General features: G+C 35.4%; 1 protein-coding gene across 5 annotated transcripts; it reads right to left on the bottom strand.

Moving 5' to 3' along the window:
• Positions 1 to 41: 41 nt before the first annotated feature.
• On the bottom strand, positions 42 to 17,937 carry LOC121413705. Of its 5 annotated transcripts, none has more exons than XM_041606631.1 (14): positions 17,845 to 17,937; positions 15,093 to 15,300; positions 14,362 to 14,466; positions 13,146 to 13,205; positions 11,016 to 11,174; positions 10,516 to 10,614; positions 9,997 to 10,222; positions 7,751 to 7,917; positions 6,373 to 6,447; positions 5,610 to 5,785; positions 5,037 to 5,097; positions 3,889 to 4,190; positions 2,862 to 2,943; positions 42 to 1,561 (listed from the first exon to the last, which is right to left on the bottom strand). In XM_041606631.1, the coding sequence occupies exons 2-14, from the start codon at positions 15,285 to 15,287 to the stop codon at positions 1,499 to 1,501; spliced, it is 1,770 nt and encodes a 589-aa protein (XP_041462565.1). In that variant the 5' UTR covers positions 15,288 to 15,300; positions 17,845 to 17,937; the 3' UTR covers positions 42 to 1,498. The 5 variants fall into 5 exon arrangements, with proteins under 5 accessions (XP_041462565.1, XP_041462566.1, XP_041462567.1 ...); XM_041606632.1 differs by having other exon boundaries at positions 15,093 to 15,295; positions 17,845 to 17,880; XM_041606633.1 differs by lacking the exon at positions 17,845 to 17,937 and adding an exon at positions 17,052 to 17,201 and having other exon boundaries at positions 15,093 to 15,295.
• Positions 17,938 to 21,618: the final 3,681 nt, after the last annotated feature.

Consider the following 21,618-nt stretch of genomic DNA (forward strand, 5'->3'; position numbering starts at 1 on the left):
TTTACCAATGATTTGTATAAGCATGAGAGGACAGCTGATTAATTTGGTTGATAACAATTATGATATATTTTTAAAATATGATGACCAAACTTATGTCACACAGGGAGAGTTGACATGCATTTAATTTACATGCATTTAATTTACATGGACCCAAACGCAATAATGGAGATCTTTATTGTTATGTGAGTAAATGTTCATTGTAAGACAGATGTGAGCATAATCACTTTTTTTAACATTGCACTGAACATAATATAGATTTTCATTTCAAGGTGTTAAAATCTAGTTATATACTAAAAAGATAAAAAATGAACGCCAAGTCGGCCCGAAAAAGATGACTTAAATAATGAAATTTCATCAGAATCATGATTCTAAAAAAAGAGATTATGGCATTTTGAAAATCATATAAAATAGTAGCACTCACAACAAGACTGATATGCAATTGAAGATCCAATGATGTTGAACATTTTACATTTCTTAAATTTTCTTTAGATAAAATTAATCTTTTCCTCCTATATATCATTATTTGTTTCTTTGTTTAACAGGGAAAAACTTTACTTTGATTGTCATTAATTACAAAATTTATCCATAATCTATTTTTGAAAATAGTTATCAAAACACCAATACAAATGAATCATTGTTTATGATAACATTAAGAAAGTCAATTAGTTTTATATACTTGGAAACATGATACATTGCGATTTTTTTCAATGAATTTTTACACTGTTCACTCTTGGTATGTAAAAGTATACAATATTCTGCAAAATGCTGGTAAATAAAATACTCAACTGTGAACCCCAAATATGTATGTTTCTTTTTTTATTTTTGAGTATGAACAATATTATCAATTTCTAATAACCTTAATGAGACCTAAGTTAATGTGATTAAAGATAATCAAGACTCGCATTTCCCAGTTTTAAGGATCAATAGCCTGATGATCAAATACAAAATTTGCCAATGGTGTGTGTTTAACCAGAAAGTATTATATAACCATGACTAAAATGTTAAGCATCTGAAATGATGAACAAGCTGGAGGGGGCAGGCTGTTTGGTTTCTACTGGCCATTTTCAAAGCCTTCTGGCACAGTATGAGGCCAGAAATTATATTAAAAAGCATGATCTCAGGGAACGTTTCATGAAAGGATTTCTCAGACATTTCAGCCGACAAGACTGTTTTATCAGATAGTTAACTTAGTAACATTGCTTCTCAGCCAATCATAATCAAAGAAAGTGTCAGATCTGACAACCTTTCAGATAAAAAAAATGTTGATGAAATGCCCTCAAGTTACTCTCTCTCTCTTTGGATCCTTCAAAACACCATTTAACTATGCGAAGAAACTTGAAACAAGTGATCCATGTTGTACTTGGACATTTGACCGTCACTTTAAAGAAGAAAGACACATGCAATATGAGCATCTTTCAACAGTGTATAGTGTCAGCAAGTGTAACGACCGTAACGATCGTAACTCTTTCTCCTCTGGCCTTCTGGATCCTTCCAATTATCATTTTACTGGAGGGAGAAACTTGCCGTAATTGATCCACAATGTGCTTGGGCACTTGACAACCTGATGAATAACAAGAGGAACAAGAAAGAAGGGAGTTACAGAGAACCAATGAAGGAAGAAATAGTAAGTAACAAATAGAAGCGATCTGCAAAGTGAATGTGAGAAAATAAAGAATGCCAGAGAATACATGGATTACAGAGTTAAAGGGGAAGCTCACCCTGACAAAAAGTTTATTGTAAAAATAGCAGAAAAAAATAATAAAAAATATTGCCGAAGGTTTGAGAAAAATTCATCAAATAATTAAAAATTATTAGAATTTCTATTATTTGATTTGTGATGTCATATGCGAGCAGCATTTCTACATAGCGAATGGTGAAAAATCAACGAAATGTCATTTTCTCAGAAAATTGAAAATAGTTTTCACTGTACCTTTTGTATATCAATAGACAAATCATTTTACACCCGATCATGAATAGAAAACAAAATTTAATCATCAGGAACCATACAAAATTTGAAATTCATGCATTTTATATTACATAACACATGGGGCAGCTGCTCGTTTATGACGTCACAAACACAAAACTTTGAACTCCTTTCTTACTCTTTAATGGATTTTCCTCAATCCTTTACCTATATTTTTTACTATTTTTTCTACTATTTTTACAACAAAGTTTTCTTCAGGGTGAACTTCCCCTTTAATGAAGTACTCCCCCATCCCCCCACTTTTTTAGACTGGGTATTATATATCCATAGCTCTAGAGTCCATTTCATAAAAATGTTTGTAAAGGCCACCGCACATCTTACGACTGGTCCACGATCCAATTTGGATTAAAACATGTTTTGCTCATTTTCAGAAAATGTGAAAGAAAAGCATCTTTTCATTTGAGGTTTACATTAGTTGAGAGAATATTAATATGACAATTTTGGATGATTACAAACCTTTATTTTGGAGTAAAGGCCACATTATTTTTCAAATCCTAACCAATCGTACGATGGCTATGACGTCATTATGACTAGCTATTAAATTCGCTTTTATTCTGATAAGGAAGATAGCATAGTCACAGATTGGAACATAGGTATTTGTCCGATGACTTAGAACATTACACAGTAAGATATTCCATGTCTCAACATTAGCATCAAATTCTACATTTTATTCCAAAATCGTGTCACAAATCAATCATAAGGTGTGCGGTGGACTTAAGTTATGCTTTACACATGACTGGTAAACCTTTCTTGACTATCATGATCAACAGGTGGAATTCATTATTAATGTTGATTTCTAAATACAGGATGACTAACAAAAATAAAGATATATTTACAAAATGATAAAATAAAAGAGGTTGAATTCAGTGATCCTTACCTTGGTGTCGGTGTGGTCCATGACTGCACCCAACGTCAGAGGGAGCGGCTGGGGTGGTTCTGGAGTGACAGGCATGTTCCTCCTACAAAAAAAAACACCAAAATAATGGTATTTACAAGGGAAATATAACATGGGGGGCTCAGGGCTAATTCACCCCCAAAAGGCCCCTAAGAGCCCTGAAAAAAATACAAAAGAAACCTCTGAAATTGCCATAGTGTCAAACATAAACTTAAGAGAATGTAGCAAATTATAGCTGGTGAGCTCAAAAAGTAGCCACTGAGAGTTTTTAATTAACTTTTTTTCCCGTGTACTTACACATTAAATCATAGATGATTATGTTAATTGTATCTTCTTCTTTTTTTTTGGGCCTATGGAAACATCCTTTGAAAATGAAGATTAACTTTACATAATGGACTTCAAACTCAGTAATATTTTCAATCTTCAAGATAAAGAACCCTGAATATTTCAATGAAAATGCACTCTACCAGTCAAATCTCAAAGAACATTTATTCAAAATTTTACTAACCACCCCTTCCCTGAAAAAAATCCATTTACAGATCTTGCACTACCAAAAATGACACAATAAATCAAATATGTGTTCATGAAAATGCACTACACTAGTCAAATCTCAAGTAAGGAAAATTTATTTAAATTTTTACTAACCACCACTTCCCTGAAAAAAAAATCCATTTACAGATCTTGCACTACCAAAAATGACAAAATAAATCAAATATGTGTTCATGAATATGCACTATACCAGTCAACTCTCAAATGTTTCAATCAGACTTGTGCAAAAAAATCCATGGCATTTTTTTCACTCAATCTTATTTCTCTATGATTTGATTCCTCTGCAGCTTTTCTAGCCAAGGGACAAAATTAAAGTCTTATAATGCCTTGGAAGCAATCTTTTTATCTGCTTTCTCAATAAATTTGTGCACAAAATATTGCCAATTTTGCTCCCAAACTTTGTTGTCAAGATTTATTAAGCCAAGTATGAACAAGGCTTTTAATAAAGAATGCGCATTACCTTCTCTCTGATTCCGTAGACGTCAAGGAACTTCGTCTGCTTGATGACCTGCTGGAATAGATGATGAATTTCCCATCCTCTTCTTCTTCTAAATCTCCTTCCTCAGATATTCTCTCAATAGCGAAGCCGGGGCTGGGTTGTCCAGGGTTGCTCCGGCTCCGGCTTGGTCCTTGACTGGGAGATGAGGAGCTGGGAGGAAGCAGGGCTAGTCTTTCCACTCTTTCCTCTTCGTCCTCAGCTCCCTCATCAGCCATCCGCCTTGCGATATGGGTTAGCTGCTCAGATGGGTCCTGGGCATACAGCTTTGTCATTAAATTGAAAGACAGAAAAAGGGCTAAATTTGGCATTGTTTTTATATTCTAGCTTGAAAAGGGTTTTAGGTACTATTGGAAACATCATTGTTAAATCAATCCAGGGAATACTTTTTATGGTATCACATCACAATTTGCTCAGGATTTTTTTATGCCTGCTACACAAAATTTCTTTTATGGAGCAATTTCTTTTACATTGGTCTGTACCAAACATACTTTACACCTTTTTCTCCTACAACAAGAAATGCTATCAAATTCGAGAGGAAAATGTTTTCCCTGCAATCTGTTGTCTTCTGAATTTGGTAATTCCAATAAGGTACATGATTATTATAATACAACCCTGATCTAACTCCAGACTAAACAAGAATTTTAGTCCACATCCTATGGAATGCTAGGCTATATGTTACTTCTAAGAGATTCAAGAAAAAAAGTGATGTATCAAATTATTCATTGAAATTTCTAGATTCCTCATTTCATCCTAATTTTAAAACAAAGCTCATTAAAAAAAAACACATGATTCCAATAATTTGTTCTTGATGAATGGTGTGGCAAGCTGCAAGCCATAAAAGGTGTTGGCCTACAATTAACCAAACAAATGCTATAATTCTAGAATGGACATTGTAAGGGAACTCCCTGGTTTCAGCAGGCAATACTATGACCAAATAACCCATTAATTCATGTTCTATTTATTAACCTAGTGTGGCTCATTCAATGACTGAATGCTGGTGTAGTACACTGAAAAAAATCTTTATTCTATGACTGAGTTTCCCTTTTCTCCTTGACAATGATAGTGAAGAATTGATTATAACAAAAGGACAATAAGAACATGAAACTCACCACATCACCGAGGGACGGTCCATTCAATACTCTGCTGAATTCATCTTTCATATCAAATATTCTGAAAAGATTGAAAAAACAACAGTTAGTTACTCTTTGATGGCAACACATAGCTTGATTATTACTCGGTTTTCACAAGAATGTCAAATTTAAACATGTCAAGGGAATCCCTGTCACACTGTTTTCTGCAACTAAAAAATTATTATTGTCTAAATAGAGAATAATTCCTTAACTGTCATGAAGAGTTATAGACCTGATAGCCTGTATTCTTGAAAGAGGTTTCAATTGTGTAGTCCATGGTACAAAACCATGGACTACACACATTTGTTTTATTATCTTGTTTCGAATCGGCACCCTTCGCCAAAAAGTGAGCATTTGTAATTGGACCATTCTTAGTTTACGCGAAGCAATAAGCGTAATTATGTACAAAAATCTGCATAGTCAGTGGTTTTGTACCGTGTTAACCTCTTTTTAGAATGCGGGCCGATTGGTTTTGCTGTGATGGTGATAGACGATGTGAGAATTAGATCATCAACTGGCAGATGAAGTGGATACAAATCATCCCCCACTTACCTCTGTGTAGCTGCATTGTTTGTGAGGGAAGACTGGTACATCTTGCGAAGTCGACTGATTTCAGCGTTCCGTAGGCGAGCCCTCGTCCGGAATTCCTCCCGCATCAGCTCCACTTCAGGGTCTTCCTTCGGAGGCTCGAGGTCGAGGGTGAAAGCTGCTAATTTAGGGAATTCAACCTGCGAGAAGGGTTTTGAAGAAATATCAAGGCATTATTTTAACTAGTGAAATAGAATAAAAAGAGGTAGAGTATGGGAGACAAACTGACAAGATAAAGATGGAGGAGATACCCAAAGAGAGAGAGGGAGAGATAACATGAGAGGAAGTGAAGGCATGGATAAAAACATACACATGAACAGAGACAGAGAGAGAGAGAGAGAGAGAGAGAACATAGGAGAAAGGCATGCACATCGGCAAGAAAAAAAAGAAGAGAAATTAAGAGGGGAATGAATGGGGTAGGGTAGGTGAGAACAAAGTTTTGGGGTAAAGTTGGTTGCAAAATAATGAACAAATGACTAGAAATATGGCCATTGATTTTATTTGATTTGAGAACTTTGAGTGATTTTATGTTACTGGTATTTTACCAAATATACCCAAATCTTGCATAGGTAACCCCTTTCTACAAGTCAGAACATTATCATCATCTTCTGCAAATATTAGGTCTTTTCTTTGGTGAAAATCGAAGTTATTTCATCCCTTCATCAGTCTAACTTAAAGTGCTTTGAAAGATTTAGTACATTATTCCTACATCAATACATATACCTACCCTAGGACATTTTTGTTCCATTTCCAGGACCTTCGGATGAACAGGCTTCTTAGTCATTACTGCTTGTACAGCTTTCTGTAGAGGAATGATTATGAAAAAAAATAATAAAAAAAAAAAACATGATAAACCATCATATAACATTTTATTATGAAAATAAATTATACAACTACCCGGTAACCACAAATACCGGACAAGTTTTCCAGTAAAGTGTTACATTACGAAAATTTCCCGTTTGATTCTCGACCTCACTTCGGACTGCAAACTGCGGTCGCATACCCCGTTTTGCGTTTGCAAATCTCAAACAACTTTTCCAACCCCGATAAACCCATCTTGGCCAGGTAATCCCCTTGTCTCAATTTCACCACCACGGGCCAGCTAAACGAGCGTTGAGCCAAGGACGAAACGATAAACAACAGCTGTGCTATTACGTAAGACTTGTCTGCCTGTAGAAGGATCTTCGGAATGAAATTATTGTATTCGATATTAATCACGTTTTCAAAGGCATATTACATTCAGACATCCAATACTAGTCCATTTTCAATTTCGAACGAAGAAAATCGACCTCGAAATAAGGAAAGTATGCGGAATGAAAATTATGGTATGCTTAGCATGCAAGGACCGCGATGCATCCCATCTAGTTTCTGTCCGTACAGCAAGAAAATATGGGATGCATGCCGTTCACTCGCGCAACGATACAGTCTTAACGAAAGAAAGGAAGGAAGGAAGGAAGAGAGAGAGAAAGAAAGAAAGAAAGAAAAAGAAAGATTCTATCAACGCGTGTATACATGGAACTCCATGCACTCAACAGAATGCAATCCATCGTGTGTGGCCCCCTGCTGTGACCGTTGATGCTGGGGTGTATTATCTTCGGACCGATCGAGGTCAAGAAACAGGTGTTTCTATACTTAAATTTCATGCTTGAGGGCAATAGGGTTTTGAGAAGAGATTTGATGATAAGGGAAACTTGGGGTATACTGCTCTTAAACGCAAAATTTTCGTCATGTATGTTATAGGAAGGCACCACAGAACCATTTCAAATGACACTATTCAATCTGAGATGTTGGGCTAAAAATATCACTTGTTTCAAAACCTTTACCTTCTTGGTCTTTTACCTATCCACTACAGAGCAGTTTATAAAACAGTCAGCAATTCTATACTGACAATGAGCTTCTAGAAATCCTTTCTCCCGATTGGATGTGAGCAAATTATATAGAATTTTTATAAAATATTCCCTTGAAAATAGTTGTATGTCATAACTTTAAGGAAAAAATCACTTAAAATTCCACAAAGTAGCATTGACTCTTTAAAAACAAAAAAGTGATATATCCAAATGAGAAATGTAGTACGGAGGCCCCACCATCCCATCTATAATATGTACCTTCTTGGTCTTGGGCTGTTGGATCCAGGACTGGAGGTAAGGTCCTCCCATGGAGTTAGGCCTGGAGGGCTCCTTGACCTCCTGGATCTGGTCCAGGTAGGCCGGATGGTGGGGATCCAGCTGACGCAGCGAGGCCATGGAAACGCTCTCAGGGATGGAGTCTGATCCTGCGAGGAGATGAATGAAAATAAATGCAAGAATCATTAAAATGTCTAGTTCAAGTTTATTTATTCAAAATCAAAAACATGACATCATAATCAAATTAGATATATACATACAATGTAAATGAGTACATAAACATACATCAATTAGATTATAGCATAGACAAATTGGTTTTAGGACCCCTTTAAAAGCAAAACTTGTGAGTAGGGCCCTGGAATACTTATGATCAATATTAACATAAAACATAGGATACATTAATCTACAAGATAAAAAAGGAGAGAAGGTTAAGATGCTAAAAATAGAATGGAAAACTATTACAAACACACATATACACACACCCACACACAACCACATTCACCCACATGTGCACATACTAAACATAAATTCTGAGTAGGTCATTAACTTAATGCAAATACATCAACTTAAAATAGATGGAAAATAATCATAATCTGCCAAGAAAGTAAGTTTTGGATAATCTTTTGAACATGAAAAGAGTTTTACTATATTTTATATCAACAGGTAGATTGTTCCACTCTTTAATACATGATATATGAAAGGAGGTCAGGGAGTCAACATCATAACAGACTACTGATCACTTCTTTGCCAATACAATAAAAAATAAATTGCAAAACAGTCTACACCCGCTTCATCTTCTTTCCATTTTGTCTTATTTTACATGCTTTAATCCATGTTCGTCTACAACCAGTTTGTCTAGTAACCACACTGTGTCACTTAGCCCTTTTACCAATTTGTCAACTTCCAGTTAGACTACATCCATTTTATTCAATACCCACTCGATCTAACACCATGGGCTGTATATGAACCAAGTTTTTATTTGACAAAGTGAAAATAATAAGATGAAGTGGAAATTAGACTAAGTGGGTATAAGACTTAATGAGAATCAGAGTAAGTGGGTATTACACAAAGTATGGTGTAGAACAAACAGCAATGAAACCAAATTCATAGTAGACCAAAATGGAACAAGTCCATGCCGTATTTGACTACTGGTATCTTGTCGTAAGCCAACTGTTTTAAAGCAAGTGAACATAAACCCTTCATGAAACATATTTAATATCACACATGTAGGATGATGTAAAAAAAATACAAGAAAAAAACTAATTATTTTAGGTGTCTCAATATAAAGCTTCAGGGATGTAACTGGAGTTTTGTATAAAAACCTGAAAATGCGAAGCGGAGCGAGCGAAGCTCTCGCGCCTTACGGCCGTGGGTCCAGGGGCAACGCCCCGGTGGGGGTGGGGGGGCGAAGCCCCCCGAAGCCAGAGCATTATTGCACATTTGGGGCCACAGGAGAGGCCGTTTCAGGGTTTAAATTGTAAAAAAAATTACCTTTTGTGTAGGTTTCTATAGACTCTTTCTTGCAGATGACAAGCTTGATTTACACGATGTACGGTACCATCCATTTTCAAGCGAGAACGAATTTAAAAGTACTGTCAAATTGCAAGTTACAATTCAAACAAATTCGCGAATTCTTGCACAAAAAATATTAAGCACCGTAAAAAAATGTAATGCTGATCCGATCACTTCAATAACAAAATTATCCAAGCAATGTTTAAGCTGTTAATTCCGAGTTAAATCACAGTCCGAACGAGAGGTTGGCAAACAAAATATGTGCGGCACATGTGCATGTGTTTGTGTGTGGAAAATGCGATCCAGGGTTCACTTCCGCATTCAAGCCAACTCGCGACAGCTCGACCATAGAGCTATTGGCTCGACCATCAGAATTTCAGACAGCGAGCGTTCTGTGCATTGAATACTGTAATTACGGTCAGTATACACTGTATACTGACTGTAACGTAATCAGAGCGAATTTCTCAGTAGCCGAGATGTCGCGATTCACGTGGCAAGCAAAGCACATGTCCAAAACACATTGGCGATCGATCGTCTTTTTTTAGAACGTGCCGATCGTGAAATTTCGAAGGGGCCGGGTTTTCCGGCAACTTTCGAGGGAGGGAAAACCGGAAAAGTTGAGATTTCATGAAAATACCGGAAATCCGGCAATTTCCGGAAAAGTTACATCACTGAAGCTTAAAAGAAATATATCAAAAAAGGATGTTGACAAGTACCTGAGCCTTGGCTGAGGGCATCACTACCAGGCACCACCATCTCCACTTCTGTCTTTGTAGGTTTGGTCCCAATACTGGTCCCCACACCATCCTGGTGTTCCGTTCCTTCCTCGCCAAAGATCTTCCGGTAGTTCTCCCGTTTGCTCATGTGCTCCCAGTAGGCCCTCACATGCTCGTCTGTCCTCAGGCGCCCCTCCCTCGCAAGATGGTCTTGCAAGATAACAATCTATAATACAGAGGGAAAAAAATTATATACATAAATGAAACTGAATTCATTCAATATTATCATATTTTAAATATTGTGTATTCATCAATATTACAATTTATTCATTCTTTAAAACCAGTAGTTGGCACAAGATAATTAGACTATCTATTAGACTATCTGTAGGATCTGAGATGGAGACGGCTGTTTGTAAACCAATTCAATATGAACCACCTGAACAATGTGTGTCCTTGCAATCTGAATACTTTCTGTAAACTTTTCAAGACCCTAACTTCTTTAAAAGCAATCATACTCACATTATGGAACTTAGTTTTTGATAAGCCTCTTAGAAAGGTATTGTCAGTGGAGACCTCAGGATGGTGCATCTGGACTTTAGCCTTCTGGGCTGCTTCTCGCTGTCAGAAAAGATAGACAGATTAAATAACTATTCAATGCAAATGCTTACAAATATCTAATATTAGGAAAAATAAAATTTGAGTAGAGAGACTATATTTCTTCAGAACATAGAATTGGGCAATTACATTTAGAGAAAGAGAAAATACAGCTTGTTGTACAGTACCTTAAGATCAAAATATCTGAGGATATATATATCAATATCGAAATAAGATATTCAAACTTATTCTACAATACATGTACATATTTGCACAATCTGCCCTTTTATTTTTTTTATAAAATAGATACTGAAGAAGGAGGAGGATTAGAAGGAGAATAAGAGAGAGGAAGGGAAAAGGAAGAGGAAAGAGGAGGGAAAAGGTGGAGAAGAAACATTAATTACTAAGAGAAAATATTCCATTACCTCCTTTTTCTCTTTCTTCAGCCTTCGTTTTCTGTTGAGCTCACTCTTCCTCTGAATATCTTTTCGCTGCTCCTCCACCTTGTCTGTCAGTGCATCCATGTACTCAAGATAGTAATGAGCTTTAAGCTTCTCGAGATCATCCAAAACCCTCATGTGTTTCTTTAGTTGGGTAGAAGGGAGACAGACTATATTTGAAATCAAGATTTCAACAAAGGTTGTTGCAAATAGCTAATCTGGTATTTACCGTGGGGGGGGGGCGTTCCATACCAAAGAACTGTACAAAAGCTGGTGGACACACCTTTACTGCCACCAAATCTAAAGAAAGGAACATAATCCTCTCTTGTGTGTATGTACATAAAGCTCTTTGATATTAATTTAATAAACTCCTAAAAACATAAATTCTTTTCTGATAGGTCAGTTTCTGTATTTCCTAAATCTCTTCTAATATATGTGCCTATTTCTTTTTCAATAGTGTACTTGGTTGCTTAATTTTGCAAAGTGTACTAACTTCTGGTTATATTTTTATTACCATCACTGCTTACAAGTTGTATTTTTCCTAAAAAACTTATCATTATTGACTTATGAATATTTCATTAGCAAAATTGGATGGATGTTCTTTAAAAGTAATTGGATTGACTTTGCAAATGATGATAGAATTTCTCAAAAGTGTATCATGAAATGACTATATCCAAAGAAAATAAAGAACGTGCATTATTATTAATGAATAACTGTACATTCATCACAAGAAAGTTATGGCAATTTAATTGAGCAAGAATATGAACACACATCTTTCAAATAGCGAACTTGATTTCAAAAACAGGATTGAAATACAATGCAATGTAGTAAACTGTTAAATCACAACAATTACATTTTACAAAGAGTGACAAAAGCAATAAAAAACACCATAATTGGATTGTGCGAGAACAATATCACACAATTTGAAAAATCACACTAAGCAAGAGAACCACATATTTTTTTTCAATTACAGAATCACTAAAATTGAACAGGGATCCCTTGTAAACTTTTAATGGTGGTTGTTATTACAACAAAAAAGTGTTTTTTAATGTGATTTATTTGTGTATGAACACATAAATTCTGCCACGTTACAACTGTCAAAACAATGACTACCGGTACTTGATTCAAACAAAACAGCAAACACAAGATCTGTGCAACATCGCAAATATAAATATGGCATTGCATCATTTGTATGTACATGAAGCTATGATAATGTGAAAACAATATCTGATGCAACAAGACCCGCATAATTTGCAAATAAACAAAATTGTGGAATAACTTTCATCATGCCATCAATCTCGCAAATATGAAATGGCAGCAGTTACATATATATACATTTACACACATACACAAGTTATCAACATTTTTAATAAGCTTTTGTGAGAAGTCGTCGGAGGGGCCAGAGGGGCAAACTAACAATACATGGGGGCATTTTATAAAGAGTTAAAAGTATGACTTAGAGTCGCACTTTAATGCCTTGTTGCATACGTTATAAAAGGCATGATTGCACTGGTCGGATCATGCCAATAGGATGCGCACTACTGTGTATTAATCAATAAGATTGCATGTTGCATATCATATACACGTCGGCAAAGTGAAACTCTTAAGTTATACTTTTATCTTTGTGAAACACCTACATGTATCAGAGAGAGGAGGAGGGGAGTGATAGAGTGAGACTCTAATAGCAATTGCAAAAGACTCTCTGTTGTACATGTAGGTTATAATTGATTTAGGTATTACAGGGTTCACAAAGAAATAAAAAGTACTGCTTTACTGCCTTCATGAACATCAATTAAGTGACAGTAGAGCATGCCCCAAGAGAATGATGTCACCAATGTGGTGATCCATTATTTAACAAAAATGTAACTCGGAAATTAAGTGTAATTTTCAGTTGCATCTAAATCTTGGTGAACCCTCCCCCCCCCCTGTTGTCAGCCATTTTATCAAGAAACAGAACAGATGTGAATGTGCAACTCAAAACACTAGTGCATTACTGACAGAAAAAAATATATACTGTGAAAAAAGACATACTGTAACACACTGTTCAGAAAGTGCATGAGTGGGGTGACGGGTAATCCCTTGCGAAAAGTGCATGAAAAGCTCGCTCTTTCTTACCAACATGGCTATCTTCAACTCATGGTGTATCCCACTTTTATCAGCGTCTGTATCCAACCACTGATTGCCAGCATAAGGATCAATGATATTAAGAATTTGAGGGGTACAGGTTTATCATGGAGAGGGGGGGGGGGGGGTGGGGTAGGGGTAAGTTTTTATTCAAATGACTGAATAAAACTACACAATGGCCGATCCAGGTCAGGGTGCAAGGAGCACAAGTATCACTCTAAATTCTGAGAATAATCCATTGAATATGCATATAACTAAATGTTTAAAAAAATGTCATCTGCCCCTACTCTATTTTCAAATTTGCTCTGCGCCCCTCTCTTTCATGACCCTGGATCTGCCACTGCCACATGCAGGAGTCAATGAATTAAAATGAACTTCTTTTTTTAGTGTTAATATGTGATTGAGGAATGATGTTTCTCATGGTGGGTGAATAAAATGAAATTAACAATTCATCCACGCAACTTGCAATTAATGGTAACTGTCCCAGATAGGTTATAAACAAAATTTAAAAAAACTTTGAAAGATCACAAAAAATTGTTTGCATCCCATGCCTCTTAATTATACATGTAAATAAATGAATGCATGAATAAATTAAAGAAATAGCGACAGATCATTCATTTATTTTTCAAGTGTTTCTTTGACAATCCGTCAATAAGCTTTGGGTAAACTTTTGACAACCTCTAGGACCTGTTGGAAAAGACTGCATCATGAATTGAAAAAAAAAAAAGAATCAATCACAAGTTCCAAATGCACAATATTGATTGGACTAAAAACAAGTTGCATTTGATATTTGGAGTTGTGTTTGGTTGCAACCTTTTATGCAGTAGCCCCTAAAAGATATCTTTTGAAGATCACTCAGAGAACTTTCAATGAATTTGAAGATCTATCTCAATGAGCATGTCTGAGGAGCTTTTATTAATATTTTTTCTCTGCCGAGATATTTGGCAATCTTCAAGGTCTCATCATTGGTAACTCTGAGACTTTACCAGATGATACAAAACTTTGAATGATCTATCAAGGGCGGTGGACAATAAAACTCTTTGCATTCCTTAGTCCAGAAGAGATATGTTGAAATAGTTTTTATTCAAAGTAGCAGCTTTTTCTTTTCTTTTCACATAATTTTTTTGAAAAAGGTTTCAAAAAGCCTGAGCTGCAATAATAGCCACTATGCATTGTTTGGCATACTTTGTGAAACGGTAGTAATTACCTCCTTTAATTCTTTAAGTCTCTCTTTCTCCCTCTCGTCAATGTCCAGATCAAACGATTCTTTCTTGGCCTTTTTCTTCTTCTTCTTTCCCTTTGCACTACTGACCTGTATAGTAAGTAGAAGCAAACATGGTCACATGACATCATTTGAATTGCAGATAAATCTTACAATCTTGAGCAAAGTTGAAAAATTAAACAGGAACATACATTTTGTTTTTGAAATAAAGAAATTAAACCTGAAACTCTAAAAGCATTACATATGAAATTTCAAATGTATTTGAAGTTTGGAAAACTAGGAATACTAAAATCAAGTCTGCTTTGCTGTAAGCTCTGCAGTTGGGTCCTTTGGAGTTAAAATTATAACATTTCAATGGTAATTATCACTATGATTTTCATCATATCTCCTAGCTACATAGTTTATTTCCTATATATATATTTTTTTATTGAAACACGAAATTATCATTTAACATACCTATTTGAAATTAAAATGGTTAGTACAAAACAACCCACTATAGTACAAACATGATAATTAAGTTCTGGGACCGTCTCACAAATGCAAATTGTGATTGATCTCAAACTCACATTACCTTACAAACAAATCAATTTAAGATCAATTGTAATACGAGTCTAACTTAAATCTATTGTTACTCCTTTGTAAGATATATAGGCCATTGGCCCTATTCAGAAATGATCGACTGTATCATAAAGAAAGAATAATACACATGAACATACCTTTGGAGGTCTGTAGAATTCATCTTGATCATCAGCATCAGATGGCGGCTCTGGGACAGGAGCTGTGAGAAACTTCCTCCGAATTGTACCAAATGATTCACTGGAGGTTGGGCGTCCATCAAGGGCAAAGGTGGATGGCTGCATGCGACGCTGGCCGACAAGGGGCTTTGTTGTAGCTGCCATACTACTAGTCATACTCCTTACTAAACTACCGGTACATAAAAAAGAGAGAATATAAACACAATCAGCTGCATCTTATTTTTAGAAAAGCTATCAAAAATTTGTTATATTTTTCATGAAAACATTTTTCTTTCTCAAAATGAAGGTGTAGAAATGGTGATGGATCAATTTAATTGTATTTTTTTTTTTCTTTTGAAGTGAAAAATTGGGATGGTTCCCCTTACGCAAAATACAGAGAGGAAAAAGATTTTCAAAGTTAGGAACTTAATACTACAGAAAAGCAGACTTTTTTCGGGGCTTCTTATCACAACTTATTGCCTAAATCTGCAACATAGGAGATAAATTTGAACATTGCAATGAGTGGAGATTTTCCAGGCTCTTTTTTAAGGGCTCTTCAGAGCATTTCAGTGGCCAAATTGCCCCAGCCCCGTTTGGTTTTCCCCTGTAGAAAAGTCTGGTAGTGCACTGATTTACTTGCTGGGCTTCCTTGCCTCAGTAAAACTCAGAAATGCATTACAAAATTAACATATTCAAATCAAGTAAAATCAACCAATTAATTCAAAGAGAGAGGAAGAACCAACTAAAACAAAAAGCTAGCAGAAGAGTCTAATTCATAAAAATAACCAATAAGTGATAGAGGAAGGAGATGAATGAGATGCTGGGATAATTACATAAGAATGTTGAATAAAAGAATCAGATGAAGGAATGTAATGAATGGACATATCTGAATAGGGAAGGAATGACAGAAGTAGGTTGAAAGTTAAATGAAAATGGATGACAACAGAAGCATCAAGAATGTAATAAAAGCTGAACTAAATTATACCAACAAACTGTTTAACTGCAAATAACAAAACTATTAAAGGAAACCAAATGACAAATAACAGTCCTACATAATTAGCATCTTATAGCAACCACTTTTGACTGTTTGTGTTCAAATAATTTGAAACCCCTAAGTTAAAACCCAGGGGTGGTATTCTGTAACTCTGTCATAACTTTTGTCATTTCTCTCCGAGAAGTGACACCGCTATGATTGTCACAAATTGGTATTCTGAACATTGTCTTTTCCCTGTCATATCTCTCAAAGTTCCCACCCATCTTTTCGGAAGCAAACCAATCAAATTCATCGTTAGTTCCAAGTTGGAGCCCTTCTAGCCAATAGGAAAGCCCCGTTGCAAGTAGGGCGTATCCCCAAAACAGTTGCTGGCATCGCGCAACTATGCGTATATTTATGCGCTTAATTACAAAGAGAGACAGGGAGCTATGAAGAATTTTAGAGGAGAAGTATAAAAGCGAGGAAAACAGAGAAAAAAAGGAGGAATAAAAATGGAGGGCCTAACTAATTGTAGCATGAAAAAATAATTTTGAAAATTGTCATGGAAGATGGGTGAAACTAATACCACAATCTAATCTAAATAATATAATTGTTTGCTTGACATCCAGTCGGCAGGGTATCGGGATATTTGGTACTAAAAAATATGACAAAATTTATGACTGCTACCCCCCTGTCATAACTTTTGTCATATCTTTTGCTTGTATAGAACTTAGAAGGATTACACGCATTTAAATCCGCTTATTTTTGCTGCGCGCTAAAGAGAAGAGACAAAATTTATGACAATTTTTGTGACAAAAGTTATGACATCCCCAGAATACCGATTTTGTCATATCTCTGAGATAAGATAAAATATGGAGAAAAGACAATGTTCAGAATACCGCCCCAGGATTAGATCTAGATCTATCAACTTTAAATTTTTAGATATCTAGGCAGTTTTTAACACATACCAAGGCAAGTGCAGATTGTTTCAAGCAAGCCGTATCTTGTGTGTGACTATTTTTGCTACCCACAGGTCGCCCGTATCCCACACGCTGTTACCCACAGAAGCGCACGCCAAGTCTGATTTAATTGCATGCAGAACAGTTTAGAACATGCTCAAATTTGTTGCTGGTGATTGCCCTTACATTTTCAAATCGGGGGGGGGGGGGGGAGGGGGGTAAAAAATGATCTAAAAATTCAGAGGTATTCAAAAATACTTGTTTTAGTCTTCAGTAGCATAACCTTATTGTTCATTATTTGAATGAGTGGTTTATTCATTATTGTGCAATAATAATTAGACCCCTATTTTTTTATATTATTTTAACATCAATCAGAGTATGCGACGATCTGTTAAAATATTAAGAGTTTTTATAGTTCACGTTGGTAAACACTGCATGGATCTAGAGAGATCTTTTCTAGATTTTTAGCTTCCAAGACCAAGGGCAAGTTGGACTTGAACTTGAAGTTCCCTCGGCCTCGTCAGCTGCATCTGCAGTATTATTAGCGTGGACACAAGCGACGCCAAGCCAGAGCTACGGGGTAGGCCTACCGGTACCGTACACGAAAATGAAAGTTACGGTAACCCACCGGGTCGTCGCCGCGCAGAAACGACATTGCAGTTCCTTAGGATATTGCTCTACCATTACACGATCTAATAAAAAAAACATTTCAAAGCTTTAAAAAATCGCGGTGATGACAAACAATGAAATAAAAGTGATTTGTCTTTAATGAAAATAAATGTAAAACACTAAAAATTCATACCCAACTCGCCAATCAACTTATTCGTTGTTGTGGTTACAATACACAATGTTTGTCGCCCTCTAACGTTTCAGCTCGTTCAGCTTCTAATTTGGCTTAGAAAATTAACCAGACAGCACAACAACACACACAAAATGAATGTCAAGCTAGGGGGTGTAAGTTGCAGCCCCCACTTTTTTCAGTAACCTGCACAAAAAGTTAAAAATTACCATCAAATATTGATTAAATGCATCCTCCATCTCCAATACTTAACAGTTTCCCAGTTATAAGCCCTACATCATCTGTTTCTTCATCCCTTCATCTGCTGAGAAAACAATGTACTACATCAAAATCAGACCTCAAAACAGACATTTGCACCAGTCAATTGTATGCAAATGACAGTCAATGATGTCACTATTTCTTTTTGTAAACTGTTTACAGATTTGACAGTAAGAATCCTCTTGATTTAACACACGCAAAGAAAATACTAACTCCACATGTTCTGGGAAGAACAAATCTTTGTTTCACAAACAAAATATTTCATATGATAAAATACACAATAAATGTGAGTGGGTGATAATATTGGTTCTCTCATGTTTAAACAGAGCAGTAGGTGCATACAACTGTTTTGTGAAATTAAGTGAAACTTTAAATGTCAAGAATTCCATATTGTATCCAATGTTGATCAACTTTCCAGTTCTGGATCGATTTCAAATTTCCTTTTTGTTCATATCAATTTTTGTTGGGTGGACTTGCCCTTCTACCAAAATATATGGAATGGCGACAACAATTTTTTGAAGGGATATTGAGGATATTATACTTGCTCTTACTAGAAGAGCTCAAATTTTGTCATAAATGTGAACAGAAAAGAAAAACAATGTCCTTTCTCAATTCTTCTCTAATCCCACAGAATACTCTCATTTTATGAGCCAAAGAAATGAAAACTTGAGGTAAAGAAACAGTGTGTGAAGTAATGGAAAAAGGTAATAATGTGATTTCCCAGTGATATCTAATAACAAATTGTTTGGGATCTTATTATCGGGGAGAAGGAAAACCTTACAATATGGAGATGGTAAAACACCCCTAACATATTTTGTTTAACTGCATGCAAGTGGGGAAACAGTACTGTTGTGTTGGGATCGTTTATATCTTAGTTGGGAGCATCAATGACCACGCAGGAACGTTGGATGTACATTTCAATCAAGAAACTTTATTAATCATCAATCTTCAGCAAGAGTTGAAAAGCATATCACAACGTACGACGATGTAGATCTTAACTCTGTGATGATCTTAACTTATCTAACCTCAACCCTTGGGTGTACACTCAATATATACATGTATTAAAGCTTCTACACAAATTATAATCCAAGGGTTTGGATATAGGACTAAAGGGGGTTTAATTATTGGGAAGGGGAAGGCAGTTCTTTGTTCTCTGATTGGAGTTTGTTTGACTATGAACAATAAGGGTTTTAATGGCTTGGATTAAATTAATGAATAAGGGTTCTGAGAAGGGGGTTGAAAAGGATGGTTCTGAGAAGGGGGCATATACATTATGAAGTCTAGACTGTGTATATGTAGTGATTTATACAATCACTACATTACATCCCCTTTCTTTGGAAAATTGAGGCTCCCCTCCTTGTGGAAAAAAAATTATCAAAGAAAGCAAATTCAGAGGAATAGATACCATGGGTTCAATGAACTATATACATTATAAAGTCAATACAAAGAAATAGAAACGAAAATATATACAACATAGAGTAAATACAGAAAAATAGAAAAGAAAACGATAAGTGAAACATTGACCATTGTTCCGTGTTCTCTTACGCTCATTCTCTCTCCCAAACAAATACTTCAAACCTATATACATATTTACAGTAAATTCATAGTAAATAATTAGCATAAATCTTTCCATTATTGTGGTAACGATAAACTGAGACATAATGCTAATCTTACTAAAAAAAATTCACAACATAAATTTCATTTTTTTTAGAAACCAGTGCAGGTTTATGCACTTAAACTAAACAAAATTAATCACAAATTGTGCAGACTTATGCACTTAAAAGACAAAGTAAAATGCAGAGAAAAGGAAAAATTAGAATAACAATCAAGTATCAATAACATAATGTACATGTATCAAATATCCTTATTACTAGCCAAGGAAATTCAGCAATGGATAACAAATGTTTTTATAATGTAAGTGAAACAAATCTGGTACAGTTGTAGGTTTAAGTTATGTAGATACCAATGTCCTGTATATGTAATAATTTACAATCAATATATAAGCCAAGTTTGCTAGTGTGTCTCTCTTTACACCGCCATCGACCATTAATTAATAAATTCCCATCATACTCTTATGATAAACAAAACCAAAGATACAAATGTGATATTCCAACATGATTATATATAAGAAAAACAGGTGCGCTCTAGGTATTGAAAGTGTGTCTATGTCCAAATAGGCCATATTATACTTCATACGAAGCATCAACATAGAAACCTGAGTCACTAACAACCTAACCTGTCAAATATCTCTTTTTACAATCATATTTAATGAAAAAAAAAGTTTAACAAGAAATTCAAACTTGTTCAGTATCACTAACAAGAGTATGTTTAAACCTTGTTATGTCATTAAAATGATGATCTTTGATATATAACTTTGTTCATGAACAAAATGCATTCTAACACATGTTCAATTCAACACAACAACAAACATACCGTCATCAAGATTTTGACTACAAATTGCTTGCAGGTCTTATTCAAACCATTGTGACTTAAAACATTATCTAGGAAGTAAACTCTTCCAGGAATAACAAAGGTACAATATATCTATAAAATTACAATAGGGTATACACTATTATAAAGAGATTAAAGCTTACGCATACAAAGATTTGTAAAATCTTGCTGGGGACCCTGTTATTGGTATTTGTCTATTAGTCAATATGTCATTAATTAAATCGTCCGTGCCCCTATACAAATCGACATTCCACCAAAATCTTACTTGTTTGGTGGTGTTATTAAGGCTTTGGTCGAATGAGGTCAGTAATTGTAAATGTCCATTCTTAAAACGTCCTCTATGTAGAGTCATGTTCTTATCAATGGGGGCATTCACAAGCATTTCAAACTGTTTTTCCAGGTCGGTCTTTGTCAAAGGTCTGGGGGCAGCTATACCATTGTTGTCCGCTAATGCATGCAAGTAATCTGAATCATGGATTGGGTCTGATAATTGGGTACACATAATTTGCTCAGCATTGAACTCTGGAAGTTTCTCATCATTCTCATTGATGAAGTTCACTGATGGTTTTTCAGTGTTTTGTTTCCTTTGTTCTTGAGCAGTTGTGTTCTTCCCTAAAGCTTCCTTGATACTTGTAAGATTCCAGAAAATAGTGATGTCACCAAAGTAGTTTCTATACACTCCGCAACAATATTATATAAATCGATCAATTTGTGAGCGGTGGGCGTCCTCATCATAGGGAAATGTGCTTCTATTTTCACTTCAAATTCCGAAGTATATTTATGTCATAGGATTACGCACCAAATCTTCTATATGAGTTTCACTCCTAATTTGCTCTGATAATGTCTTAATGGTCATTTCAAGTGTATTCAAACTTGATAAATTTCATGCTATACACAAAGCGGCGAAATACTAAAAGAAAATAATAAAAACCAAAATAAAATTGTATTTCTTGACACATTAGGCCTATGTGTAGTCCAGTATCATTCATCACTGGAAAATGCTTTGCTTTACATGTTAATGTTAACCAAATACAACATCATCATGATTTTGATTGAAATATAAAACAT

This window comes from Lytechinus variegatus, chromosome 4 (genome assembly GCF_018143015.1).
Source record: "Lytechinus variegatus isolate NC3 chromosome 4, Lvar_3.0, whole genome shotgun sequence".
In the NCBI taxonomy this organism is placed as follows: domain Eukaryota; kingdom Metazoa; phylum Echinodermata; class Echinoidea; order Temnopleuroida; family Toxopneustidae; genus Lytechinus; species Lytechinus variegatus.